Source organism: Pygocentrus nattereri, chromosome 6 (genome assembly GCF_015220715.1).
Source record: "Pygocentrus nattereri isolate fPygNat1 chromosome 6, fPygNat1.pri, whole genome shotgun sequence".
Classification (NCBI taxonomy): Eukaryota; Metazoa; Chordata; class Actinopteri; order Characiformes; family Serrasalmidae; genus Pygocentrus; species Pygocentrus nattereri.
The window spans coordinates 4,751,346-4,765,524 of NC_051216.1; the positions used below are offsets into that span (position 1 = coordinate 4,751,346).

The 14,179-nt window shown below is 44.6% G+C and overlaps 1 protein-coding gene across 1 annotated transcript; it reads right to left on the bottom strand.

The window, feature by feature from the left end:
• On the bottom strand, positions 1-13,766 carry LOC108412955 (protein lifeguard 3). The gene is made up of 12 exons (XM_017685208.2): positions 13,647-13,766; positions 9,888-10,147; positions 8,095-8,165; positions 5,987-6,051; positions 5,831-5,884; positions 5,656-5,706; positions 5,519-5,558; positions 5,369-5,406; positions 3,888-3,975; positions 1,940-2,035; positions 1,485-1,538; positions 1-540 (listed from the first exon to the last, which is right to left on the bottom strand). Exons 2-12 carry the CDS (start codon positions 10,135-10,137, stop codon positions 391-393), a joined length of 957 nt encoding a protein of 318 aa, XP_017540697.2. The 5' UTR covers positions 10,138-10,147; positions 13,647-13,766; the 3' UTR covers positions 1-390.
• Positions 13,767-14,179: the final 413 nt, after the last annotated feature.

Here is a 14,179-nt window from a genome sequence, read left to right on the forward strand (position 1 = left end):
TTTGGATATATTTAGTCTTATATTATGAAAATAAAATTGAGTAAATCCAGACTTGACACAAACAACAGAGAACACAGTGTAGCATGTCATCATAAATCCACAGATTATATAAATCCATTTTCTGCAGGTCAAGTTAATTCTGCATTAATCAACTTCACGCATGTTAAGGGAGTTGCCTCCTCTGTGCTCGCTGAAGCACGGCTGATATAACGGAGCTTCCAAAGCGCAAATGAAACCGTTTTAAAGTGCAGAAGCAGATTTGATACACAGTCAGCACAACACACTGTAACCCATCGGCTCGGCGCACGGAGAGCAGCGCCGGGAAGGTGTTCCGAGTGTTGGAACTGCAGGGGATTGAGTGTGTTCGCACACACAGCCCTACCCTGGGGGTCACTCTGAGGAGCTGCCGGTGATCTGCAGCAGGAAGATGAAGATCTGCACGATGTCTACGTAGAGAGAGAGCGCTGCGAAGACGTACTCCTCCGGGCTGATGGTGTGAGCGCGGTTCCCTATCAGCACCTGAGTGTGATACACCAGAAACTGCACGAGACAGAAGCACAGAAGATCAGTTCAGACCTAAATGACCAGCAGACGACTGCACGAAGACGGACTCCAGTGGTGAGCGAGTACAGCAGCAGGTCAAGGTGGCCCAAATCTGATCTTTTTCTTCATAGGCGACACGGATGTGGGTTTTTTTTCTGTTCGTTGTTTTTAAACGATCGGTTTCAAAGAATTTAGTGGAATAAGAATCAGCAAATTTTAAAGAAAACTTGGGGAAATTCCACCTCCGCGTTTAACCCGTCCGTGCAGTGAAACACCACATACACACTAGTGAACACACACAATAGGGGGCGGTGGGCAGCCCTGTCCACGGTGCCCGGGAAGCAGTTGGGGGTTAGGTGTCTTGCTCAAGGACACCTCAGTCATGTGCTGTCGGCTCTGGGGATCGACCTTCGGGATGCACACCCTCCAGCCCATGGCTGCCCCAATTTCAACGTATTGCCACACCTGACCCTGCTGGACATGTACATGGCTATTCGACAGCCAAACAAACAGCACAGGAACCAGCTGACACCACGGAGCCAGCTGTAAATTTTAGCTCTAGGTGGGATTTTTATGCAGTCTCAATTTGCAATTACTTGTGAGAGTACTGTTCATATGTTTAATAATAATAATGTGTGCAGTAACTGAGGTACAGTAATTTGAACTGCTTTATACTAGATGTTTAATATTTATTATCACAGTCACCGTATTACTGTACGGTTACTCTATTCATAAGAACTTAAATCTCGTGGACACAACGCAAATTTCTCTTTATCTTTGTTTTAAGTCGTTAAAGTGTTTATTCTTTTACATAAACGGTTGCAGCTGTAACAACTGCAATTTCCCTCTGGGATCAATAAAGGATTCTGATTCTGAGAGGTGGTTACGTATTGAGTGCTCAGTCAGTCGTGCCAGTTCCTAGAAGATTCTGGTAAACTCACCAGGGTGTAGACTATCGCTCCGATAGCAGCGTACAGCATGTGAAGCCAAGGAACCTGAGAGGTTAAAGAAAGGTGGCTTTATGTACTGGAGAAGCAAACCGTTCACTTTATTAGAAACACCTGCCACTCCCTGGCAACTTTTTGAGATCCACCAACTTTATAGGCTTACTATCTCAGTATACAGCTGTAGACTGTAGTCCATCTGCTGCTGCACAGTTTCTCAACCCCCCTCTAGTCAGCCCTTAGTCAGTTCCTAAACCACACGGCCACTGTGGTCCAGATATTACCAGAAACTGACCACTGATGAGGGACTATAGGGTGGCTAACACGAACAGATGGGCTACAGTCTCTTATCTGTACACCAGCATCTAGGTGAAGCTACAAGAGTGAGGGGTTTCCGATAAAGTGGACAGGGAGTGTACACCAGTGTCCTCAGTGTGACCAGTAACACTTACATACTGAAAGGAGAGCACGATGGTTGTAATGATGCCTGTAACCAAGACAACGACTCCCATAACACACAACAGACCGGTGCAGGAGGTGAAGTCCACCTGGCCAAAAACACGAGTCATCCAGTCAAAAGCCCTGTTAACTTTACATATGTTAAACCAGAAGTGCAGCTTTAGGAACATTTCAACCTACAATATGTCCAAAAGTATCCAGACAGCCTGTCTAATGAATGCATTTAGCTAGTTTGCTGGTAAAGCCATGCGACTGCTGGAGTAGCCACTCAAGAGCCTTAGGTCACCGAGCCGAATGCCAAGTGTGGGCTAGAGGGGTATGAAGCCCCCCCCCCCAGCATTGGGCTGTGGAGCAGTGGATCTATGTTCTCTGGCGCTTCATCCAGTACCTTTGGGATGGGGTGGCGTGATCGAGAGCTGACCATCCAACATCAGTACCTGACCTCACTAATGCTCCATCAAATGCCTTCCCAGAAGAGTAGAGGCTGTTACTGCAGCACAGACTCACTATTAATACCCTTCATTTCAGAAGAAACGCTGGTGTCTACAAACTTTTGGATGTAACAATGTATCTGTACACACATATCAAAATAGACCATATAGACAAAGTATAGGGACACCTACAGGATCCTTTATGAATCCCGTTCTAAATCTGTAGGTGCTAATATGCAGTCGGTCCCCCTTTGCGTCTCTAACAGCTTCCACTCTTCTAGGAAGATTTCTACAGATTGAGTGTGGAGAGAGCCTGTGGGAATTTCTGCCCATTCATCCAGAAGAGCATTTGTGAGGTCATATACTGATGTTGGACGAGCCGTTTTGGTGACAATCTCCATTCTAGTTCATCCCAAAGGTGTTTGATGGGGTGGAGGTCAGGAACCTGTGAGGGCCAGTCAGGTTCTTCCACACCAAATTCACCCAGCCATGCCTTTATGGACCTTACTTTGATGATGGTTCTCAAAACCAGATGCACTGGGTCTCAGTCATGCTGGAACAGAAAAGGTTCTTCCCCGAACTGTTCCCACAAAGTTAGAAGTGTACAATTGCCCAAAATGTCTTGGTGCTGAAGCGTTAAGATTCCCCTTCACCCATATCATCATCCCTCCTCCACCAAACTTTACAGCTGGCACAGTGCAGTCAGGCAGGTAATGTTCTCCAAACCCAGACTCGTCTATCAGACTGACAGATAGAAAAGTGTGATTGGTCACTCCACAGAATGTGTTTCCACTGCTCCAGAGTCCAGCGGCGGCGCTTTACTCCACTGCCTCCGATACTTGGCATTGTGCTTGGTGGTGTATGGCTTGTGTGCAGCTGCTCAGCCATGGAAACGTTGCCATGAAGCTCCCATGGTTCCTAAACGCTTCCACTTTTCAACAATACCACTCACAGCTGATCGTGGAACATCTCAGAGGGAAGCAATTTCACAAACTGACTTGTTGCAGCGGTGGCATCTTATCCCAGCACCGCGCTCGAGTTCAGTGGCTCTTTAGACCCATTCTTTCACTAATGTGTGTAAAGGCAGGCTGCATGGCTAGCTGCTTGATTTTACACACCCGTGGCAATGAGACTGACTGACACACCTGAATTCAATGATTAAGAGGTGTGTCCCAGTGCTGTTGTCCATATAGTGCATCTAAGTGAAGTGATATAAATGTTATAATAGACACAATTGCCAAGTTAACTGTTTCAGGGAGGAGCAAAGTGCTGTACTTGTCCTACAGTCCTCCTGACATTGTTCAGACAGCTGGAACAGTTTGTGTTATTAATCAGGGGCTTGTGATGGGAAAGGCATGAGACATTTACCAGTTGGGCATGAATGTTTTAAGAGGGACAGACGGTCATTGTAAGCTGAGACAATGGGGTCATTCGATACAGCCAACAAAGGCCCGTTTCAGAGCCACGTAGTTGATCGAAGCTCCAAAGCCTCCAGTACTGCAGTTTTTACCTTGGTCTGAAAAGAGAAGACCGTCACAGCGACACACACTACTGCTGTTATCCCCAGGGCCAGGAACACTGCTTTGGTGTCAAAATAACTGCAACGAGAACATCGACAATATCATTATATTACATTATCATACACCCATCAGGTGTAACATTATAACCACCTCCTTGTTGACGATGCCCACAATATGTTCAAAAGAAGTATACTGTATTGTACTGAAATATGATTTATCATGATAATGATGTAAATGGGTCGTTCTACAGAAGCGTCCACTTTCCTGTCTCTCCATAGGAGTCACTGGTGTTACTGACCGTCTCTGGTGTTCCACATAATAAAGGAAACACCAGAGACGTTTTTAATGATCAACGCATTTCACAGAACATCAAACCACACGCTGTCCATCAGGGAACGTCCACTAAAATATGGAATTTAATCCATTTGTGTTTCTATTTTTTCACAGTGACCTCAGAATAAAGTCGGTCACACCGGTGACGTCAGCTAGAAGCTTCATATGAGATCATGAGCTGAATGAGAAGATCTCTGAGAACTGAGAGACGCAGTGGACTCACCATGAGCTTTTCTCCATAGATCCTCAGAAAACAGGTCGAAGGAGGTTGAGTGACGTCATCGGTGTGACTTTTATTTCAAAATAAGAGATTGTTATGCGGTAACACCAGTGACACGACTCCTGGAGAACTTTCATCATATATTTATTTATTTTCTTTGTTATTTAATTCATATATTTCATAGTCATGTATAGATTATTATAGTTAAAATGGCAGAAAAATGTTTTTTTTGTTGTTTTGTTTTTTTAACCTGAAAATCTGGCCCTGGCCTTCACACACGGCTGTGGGGACGAGCTCTTCTGTGGTGACTGGAATTCTATGTGATTGATTTAAAACCCAATATTGCTGAATTGAGGCTCAAGAAGGTGGAATTGTTAAAATCACTTTTTGGGTCATTTTAAAATGTAAATAAATTGTAACCTTAACAAGTTTTTCAAGTGTAATATATCTGTAAACGCAAGGGACACAGAAATGGACGTCTCTGTAGAACGACCCATACATATTTACGTGTGTGTGTGTGTGTGTGTGTGTGTGTGTGTGTGTGTGTGTGTGTATATATAGATAGATAGATAGATAGATAGATTTGATGGAGAACTGATGGTGAAGGTGCTGTAGACGGTTCTATATAGCACCAAAAAGGGTTCTGCTATTGTGAAATTGTCAGGCTTGTTATGATAGACGAACCCTTTTTGGTGCTACATGGGACCCTTTTTGAAAAGGTTCTGTACAGAACCACCTACAGCACATTTTCCATCAATGTGAAGAACCCTTCCATGATGCAAGGAACCCTTTAATCATGGAAAGGGTTGTTTGATTGCTCATGGTTCAAGAACCCTTGAAGAACCATCATTTTTTATATGTGTACCTATATGTGTATGTGTGTGTGTGTGTGTGTGTGTGTGTGTGTGAGAGACTGACCTTGCTATTGTCCCTGTCATATAGGACATGGCAAGAGTCTGTGGGAGAAACATGAATTTAGCTCTATACATTTAAAACAGACGTTCTGGTTCCTCTAAGAAAACGGGAACAACGCAGTGAGTCTCGCCAAAAACTTAAAATCACACTTACAAAAACTAGGAGAAGAACCAAATTCCAAGGAAATCTCCTCCTGTAAATAAAGGCGAATATTTATCAGCGCTGGATAAAATAACCTGAATTGGCCTGAGTGGCTGTGATGCAGTGACGCATATGAGGGTTAAACTCACCGTGGTTTCTCACAGCACACCAGCACAAGGTACACAACAAAGTACACAGCACTGTGAAAAGGATGAATCATTTACCAGTCAGTTCCAGTACGACACTTCTGTTCCTGTAGATGTGATTAAATCCTGAGCTGCACTAATGAACCCTAATCAGATTAATAAAGGACCAAAAACTCACAACGATGCCCAGTAAATGCCGGGATTCTGGATTACAAACAGGCGTACAGGATCACTGCAGGGCGAGACGGTAACAAACAGAAACACACAAAGGCTTTTTATGTGTATAACACAAAACAACCTGCTTTAATTGAAATAGCTGATTATTCATACTCACACGAATGTGAACACGGCTACAATTGAGGTTGTGAGCAAAAGCTGTGCTGCCAAAATAAGGTAGACCTGCAACACACAACATGAAAACCAGGCGAAGTCTATATACCGTATAAAACACACGCATGACACACTTGAAAAATGGCCTGGAAAAAGTCTGGTTCCATTGACTTACATTAAAAGTAAAGTGAGTTATTTCCTTCTCCTGTAAAGTTACTGTTTTAAAGATACAAGGTTTTTTCCCGACAACAGCGACACACACACACACACACATATATATATATATATATATATATATATATATATGTGTGTAGGGTTCTATATATATATATATATACACACACACACACTATATTGTCAAAAGTATTGGCAACCAAGCCCCTGACTGCTTCTACAGACATTAGTGAAAGAATGGGTCACTCTCAGGAGCTCAGTGAATTCCAGTGTGGTGCCGTGATCGGACGCCACCTGTGCAGCAAGTCCAGTCGTGAAATTTCCTCACTACTAAATATTCCACAGTCCACTGTCAGTGGGATTATAACAAAGTGGAAGCGATTGGGAACGACAGCAGCTCAGCCACGAAGCGGTCGGCCACGTAAAATGACAGAGCGGTCAGCGGATGCTGAGGGGCATAGTGCGCAGAGGTCACCGACTTTCTGCAGAGTCAATCACTACAGACCTCCAAACTTCATGTGGCCTTCAGATCAGCTCAAGAACAGCGTAGAGAGCTTCATGGAATGGGTTTCCATGGCCGAGCAGCTGCATCCAAGCCTTACATCACCAAGCGCAATGCAAAGCGTGGAATGCAGTGGTGTAAAGCGCCGCCACTGGACTCTAGAGCAGTGGAGACGTGTTCTCTGGAGTGACCAATCACGCTTCTCCGTCTGGAAATCTGATGGACGAGTCTGGGTTTGGCGGTTGCCAGGAGACGGTACTTGTCTGACTGCATTGTGAGTGTAAAGTTTGGTGGAGGGGGGATCATGGTGTGGGGTTGTTTTTCAGGAGTTGGGCTCGGCCCCTTAGTTCCAGTGAAAGGAGCTCTTAAAGCTTCAGCACCAAGAGATTTTGGACAATTTCATGCTCCCAACTTTGTGGGAACAGTTTGGGGACGGCCCCTTCCTGTTCCAACATGACTGCGCACCAGTGCACAAAGCAGGTCCATAAAGACGTGGATGAGCCAGTTTGGTGTGGAAGAACTTGACTGGCCTGCACAGAGTCCTGACCTCAACCCCATAGAACACCTTTGGGATGTATTAGAGTGGAGACTGTGAGACAGGCCTTCTCGTCCAACATCAGTGTCTGACCTCACAAATGTGCTTCTGGAAGAACGGTCAGAAATTCCCATAAACATTCCTAACCCTTGTAAACCCTTGGAAAGCCTTCCCAGAAGAGTTGAAGCTGTTATAGCTGCAAAGGGTGGGCCGACATCATATTAAACCCTGTGGATTAAGAACGGGAGTTTGCATGTTCTCCCCGTGTCTGCGTGGGGTTCCTCCAGGTTCTCCGGTTTCCTCCCACTGTCCAAAGACATGCAGTCAGGCCGATTGGACGTGCTACACTGCCCCTGGGTGTGACTGACTGTCTGTGTCTGTCTGGCTGCCCTGCGATGGACTGGCGACCTGTGTGTGTGTGTATATATATATAGTATAATTAATACTTTTGATACTTTTAAGTATGTCATACTTGTAAACTACTTTCAAGTACTAATAACTGATCACATTGATTTATCAGTCTACTCGGGCTTTAGCAGAGCTCAGTAACACTGAGATTCATAATAAGAGTCCCTCTTTAGATTCTAACAAGCATGTTTGTGTTATTTTAAAGCACTTAATAAACGAGCATTGATGGTGTTCCTTTTAAAGACTGTACGTTGTGTAAATTTAGGCGTGTAAGTTCTAAAAGTTACTAAAAATGAAAAAAAGTAAATGTATTTTAAATACTGCCTTCATAAAACGTAACATGGACTGAGTTTAATTTGTATTCTGAATACATGTTTCTAATCCTTTTACATCCCCACCCTGTTAATGTGCTTAGCAGCAGTCATGGTTTGTCAAACTGCGCATGCAGACCTCCTTTTGAAGAGTCTCAGCAGCGCTCAGCAGTTCATCTCACCTTCCTGATGAACGCATGCCGGACGCTCATGCTTTCCCATAATCCACCTGCTGCGAAGCCTTCGGAGTCTCCTGCAACAACAGACATTGTTTGACTGTGTGCTCTGTCTGCTCTCCGAGCTCTCCTGAGAACGAGCGGCGACAGAAACGGCTTTGTCTGCCTTCTGAAGGCGTTTTATTCTCTTCTGTAAGTCTGACGCCGCTGTTTCTCAGAGCGTCGGCTGAGTAGCTGTGCAGCCTCCGCCGCCTCGCCTCTGCGCGGAAGCCAAACTGCTTCATTTACAGCTTTCAATAAGGCAAAAGCAGGTAATGTAGAAACATCAAGCGTCTATTACGAGTCTCTAAACGTCTCATTCTCTCCATTTCTGTAGGGAGTGCAGACTTTCATCCAGGCTTAGTGCCTCTGCTGTTCTCCAGAATTCCCTTTGAATGTGAGAACAGGGCTGAGGCGGTTTGGAACAGATTACGCCTGGATGCTCCAGTAGATTATGGATGGAATTTGAATATAATCAACGTAGGTTTTGACAGTGTTTTTGGCCGATGCTCATACCTAATATTGTTTTTCATGTGCGTGTCTGCTGACGCCGATGCACGATGGCTTATAAAATGTAGAAACTGAGGCCACATCTACCTGAAATAGTGTGGCGGACGAATATAAAACATCTTTCAGGGTCACAAACGCAGAAAAAAACCGCAGTGACTCTTCGTTGCCTGAACATTGTGCTCAGTAAACACATCAAAGTCTCAAATATCAGTTTTGAAAAAAGCATCAAATCTAAACATCTGTCCGATGCCTCTGATTTATCTGCAGATGCAAATGTGATCGTGATGTGATTGCGTCTCACTAGTTTTGACTGATCACTTTTACTGGACAGCACAATCTGGAAAACGTCAGTGAGTGTTATGAGAAAAGGGCAAAAATGGACAATAACATAAGCCCACTGAGTTTCCATGCACTCAATAATCCCATCATAATTGGATTTCTCTGTTTATTCAATTATCTGATTATTGAAATGGTCATATAAACAGCATACTTCGATTTCTTAGATCAGAGCGAGGTGTAGAAATCTGATAGAGGCTGGATTTGAGCTCAGTAGTCAGGTTTCTCAGTGCTGTGAGCTCTCACTCTGATTTCTTTCGGATTTCTCAGTCTGAGCGTGAGTGAAAACAGACGGCGGTACCGGAAATAAGCGAGCAGCGTCGCAGCAACCTCAGCAATTTGGAGCGACGCTGAAACCAAATACATCTTCTAGATGATGCATGTTCATATTTTCAGGTAAAGCGGCGTAATGTTTTTTTAAAAAAGCCACGTCATGAAGTTTGAGTTTTACGTTTACGCCACGTCGTCATATGTGAGTTTATTGGCTGGTTGCAAAGCAGAAATCTGATTGCTGTCTGATTCATGTAGACAGAGTTTCCTCATTATCTGATTACTCAAGTGCATGAAAATGCTTTGATTACTGACCAAATCAGATTTTCTGCAGTTATCGGATTATTAAGTGCATGTAAACACACTCAGTGACTTTCTCTCACATAGAAATGCATCTGAAGATGAAAACTGAACTGCAATGAATTTGGAACATCAGAATTAATTATAACTGCTTATATATAAATTCATAATAAATATATAAATAATACTGAATATTCCACTACTGTGTAAATAGTTCCCTTCGTTTTTCTTAATAACACCAAATCGTACCAAAGCAAGCAAATTAAGAAACGGTGGAATTTAAGATTTTATATGGAGTCACGGTCGAATTGAACTGTCAGAGATTTACACCCTTCCCAGCTTACCGGGGTTGGGGGAGGGCATCCCTGAAGGAGAGAAGGTTGGGATGATGGATGGCATCCCATGCGCTGGGTATCCTGGTCCGTGCCACGTTCCGGCTGGAGGGTGCATCCCAGGCTGCCCTGATCCGGTATAGACCCCCGGCTGTGGGGGGAAGCCATATGCCGCGTATGGATAGCCACCCCCCTGCTGCTGAGGACCATACTGATGATGTGCGGACTCTTCATAACTCGGAGGAAGATCAAACTTAGACATTGTGATGCCCCTATGGAAAAACAAGCCATTATGCAGTGGTTACCATCCCGATCTAGAGGTCTACCTTCCGGAGGTTTCACCTCCAGTCCAATCCAAACAAACCTCACTCAGCTAAACAAGCACTTCTGAAGACAGTTAAGGGCAAATAAAGGCAATCAAGGACTTCTGAGAGCATTAATTCAGTGGGGACCTGCTCAAAACTGTGCAGGTATCTGGCCCCCCAGGAGCAGAACTTCATACTTCATAATTAGATAATCTGGTGGGGTTGGGTAACGTTTCCGCTCAAACCTGTGGGAAGGTTGATCTCGAGGAGAAGCGCTGGAGCTGGGTTCTTTGATGGGCTGAGAACCAAATGTTTCTCTAATAACTAATACAGAAGGTACAGGGTGATTCAGAACGATTCATCTGATTTCAAAGTGCCATATTTTTACAACCGTGAGGCGCCGAGGAACCAATCACACTCCAACTGTAAGAGGAGGTCATAGAGTTTCTGACCGGCTCCTTCAGTCTGAGAGGAGCTGAGACCCCTGAGCAGAACGTTCTGCGTTCTCCACGTCAATCAGAGTGAATCCGTCAGAACTGAGCAGCGGGATTTTCATCAGCAGTGAAGCTCCAGCAGCTCAGAGCGTTCGGCGCTGGTTCCACAGCACTGGATGATCTCCGAAATCCCACTGAAAGAGCCGTGAGAGCAGCGACGCCCGACACGCTCAGTCCAGTCTGGGATGAGTTTGACTGTGGTGTTGATGTCGTCCGTCCAGCTGGAGGAGGTTCAGACTGAGACCTTGTAGAACTACATAATAAACTTTATGCTCATTTACATCATTTACAGCTCACTGCACTGATCTGTAACGATTTACAAGCCAAATTAATCATTTTTAAATCAGATTAATCTTTTTTAATTAGATTAGATTCAGTGACCCTTATTAGTCCCACAACGAGGAAATTTCACCTCTGCAGTCTAACCCATCTGTAAGCACACTAGTGATCACAAACACTAGGGGGCAGTAAGCACACTTGCCCAGAGCGGTGGGCAGCCCTATCTATGGTGCCCGGGGAGCAGTTGGGGGTTAGGTGTCTTGCTCAAGGACACCTCAGTCATGGACGGTCGGTTCAGGAGATCAAACCAGCGACCTTCCGGTCACAGGACTGGGTCCCTAACCTCCAGCCCACGACTGCCCCACAACACTGGAATCACCCTGTACCATAAACAACTGAAGGGTTTGGTTCCAAAACACAGTAACCACCACAGATTTTCATGAGGCATGTTGTTGGGCTTTAGACAAACAAATATATTTGTGCTATATCAAGCTTAATACTGCTTTTATTAGAGAAAACATCATTTTTATATGTCAGCTATTATTCTTTTCAAATCTCTTCTTATGACAAATGAATATGCTGCATTATGGAATGAAACTCTTCACGTCCACTTTGAAAATCAGGATGTTTTCACAGTCAGCATGAATCACAAATCACAGTACTTTGTTCTCCTGCACTATGACGTTTATCAGGGTGAACCTCAGTAGCAGGGAGGGTCTCTGAGCTCAGCATTTTCCCTGCCTGACCAGTGGGGTGGCGGGAGGGGAAGAGAAACAGCATTGTCTTTCCCTGGCTGCTGGCGCATGCCGACGTAATCAGTTACAGGAACCCAAGAGTGATGCGACACTGTTTTACACAACTTTAAAAGCTGGGTTCTGTTAGCGGCTTAGACCTACTGAAGCTGATATATACCCTCAAAAAAGATAGTTCTTCAAGGGTTCCTGAGACCAACAAGGTAGGAGCGTCTAATAGAGTGGACAGTGAGTGGACGCAGTGTTTAAAAACTCCAGCAGCACTGCTGTGTCTGATCCACTCGCACCAGCACCACACACACTAACACACCACCACCACGTCAGTGTCACTGCAGTGCTGAGAATGACCCACCACCCAAACAGTACCTGCTCTGTGAGGGTCCATGGGGGTCCTGACCACTGAAGAACAGGGTAACAGAGTATCAGAGAAACAGATGGACTACAGTCTGTAACTGTAGAACTACAGAGAGCAGCTATACGGTCAGTGGAGCTGATGAGTGTAGAAACATTTCGCTGCTGTCAGATCAAAACCTCGTATCTCCAAAACACTAACTTTACAGGAGAAGGAAAAAACCTACTTTGCTTTTAATGTAAGTGAATGGAACCAGACGTCTTTCCATGTTATTTAGGGTCATTTGTTTTAGTCCATCCATCATGAAACGTACACACAATGTAAAGGACAGCGGGTATTTTCAAATTACAGCAACAAATGAAAAACGACAAACGTGGGGATCTGAGGTTTTCTTGCGACAGCAGCGATTTCTCCAAATAGTAATTAACCACAGTTAGATTAGAGTCAGTCAACGGTGCTTAGAAAGACTAGTTTTAAACTCGTTCAGCCAAACATCGTCTAACTTTAACTCAAGCCCTAACTTAATCTCACCTGTAATGAGCAGTAAGATGGGTTTGATATCTTAACTAGTTCTAAGATGAGCTGAATCAGCAAGCCTGTGTTGCTGGCTCAGTTCAGACGTGATTGTGAGAGAAACCTCAGCTGCACTTGTTGGTTTGGGTTTGTGGATGTTTATCCTCACTGTGGCCTTCAGGCAGAGGCCACTGGCCACGTTAGCATCTCTATGCATAATTCATGTGTGGTTAATTCAGGTCTTTGTGACTCACAGTCCAGCTACTATTGCCTTAAAGGGAAACTCCAATTTTTCCACATTTCTGTATAACTCAGTCAGGAGTCATTCAGAGCGGTTTGGGGTGAAATCGGTCTTTACAGTGGTGGTGATGGGAACCAGGCGTCGCCATGACGACAACACAGCTATAGACACTTTATTTACCATCCAGAACCACCAGAGAACCTACATGAGTCTTCTGAGTTTATATGGAATGTTGATGATGGAAAACAGTGGAAAATCTGGAATAATGAGCTTTCTTTGGGGACTATTTTGCCGCACAGCGCCCTGCATGTCTCCCTCCACCATGAATGGAGTTGAAGTTCTCTAAACTCTCATAAAACAGCGTCTCAGTCATCAGGCAGTGAATTCAGAACCAGTTCATGTAGGAACTTTCTGTAGGAGCTTTTAGAGGGACGTCTGGTTCCCATCACCACCACTGTGAACGGTTCTGACCCGGTTAGTTTATCTAGAACAGAGAGTTTCACACCAAACCGCCCTGAACGACTCTGACTACATCTGAACTTAAAGTAAACCTTAAATTATGCAGAAATGTTCAATTTCTCTTAAAAGAAACACCCTTTAAATCTAAAAAACTGCCCATCTAGTCAGACGCTTGCACATTAAACTCATTTTAATGATATTTAATGTTATTTTAATGGCATAACCCCCCCCCCCCCCCATCTAGTATTGCTGTACAACTTTGCTACCGGACACAGAGACCATTTAAGCCATTGGTTGACATGGAGACCAGCCGTCCTGTTTAGGTCTCAGTGTTGGTCTGAAAGTGTTTGGCTGGTGCTGAAGCTGTTTCACTCACCGCTGTGTCTCCGCTGCGCTCGCCGGGCTGCCGGACCTCCGCCCCGAACCCCTCTGCCTGTCTGCCCGCTGCCTCCACTGCTCTCTCTCTGCGGCGCTCTGTGGAATCTGAGGCTGGACGCAGAGCCAGGCTGGAGAGGAGGAGGGACACAGTAAGGGACATTCTCACTGATCGGCCTCCAAACATGTCCATAAATCTTTAATCATCACCAGCACGCAGACAAACAGGGCTCATATAATCAACTACCTCACCTTTTTCAAAAAACACTTTCAAAAATTAGAATATATACATAATACGTTTGTGTTACTTTTAAAGGGCGACTCCACCATTTTTTCAAAATTTCTGCATAATTAATCAGATGTAAACAAAGTTGTTCAGAGTGGTTTGGTGTGAAACGCTTCATTCTAGAGAAACTTAGTCAGAGACGCTCGCAGACCAGACGTCCAGCTCCCACACAGCAAGATATTACATGAAATGGTTAAAAATACACTGCCTGGTGTCTGAGACGATAGATTTGGGAAGACTCTGGCCTT

What these genes read in the sequence shown, in the direction of transcription:
- LOC108412955 (XM_017685208.2), bottom strand. Translation starts at nt 10,137, where the DNA reads ATGTCTAAGTTTGATCTTCCTCCGAGTTATGAAGAGTCCGCACATCAT. An exon ending in TGGTTCTTCTCCTAGTTTTT is followed by an intron (nt 5,407 to 5,518) that starts GTAAGTGTGATT and finishes TTTCTCCCACAG; the next exon opens with ACTCTTGCCATGTCCTATAT. An exon ending in ATGACAGGGACAATAGCAAG is followed by an intron (nt 3,976 to 5,368) that starts GTCAGTCTCTCA and finishes TTCTCGTTGCAG; the next exon opens with TTATTTTGACACCAAAGCAG.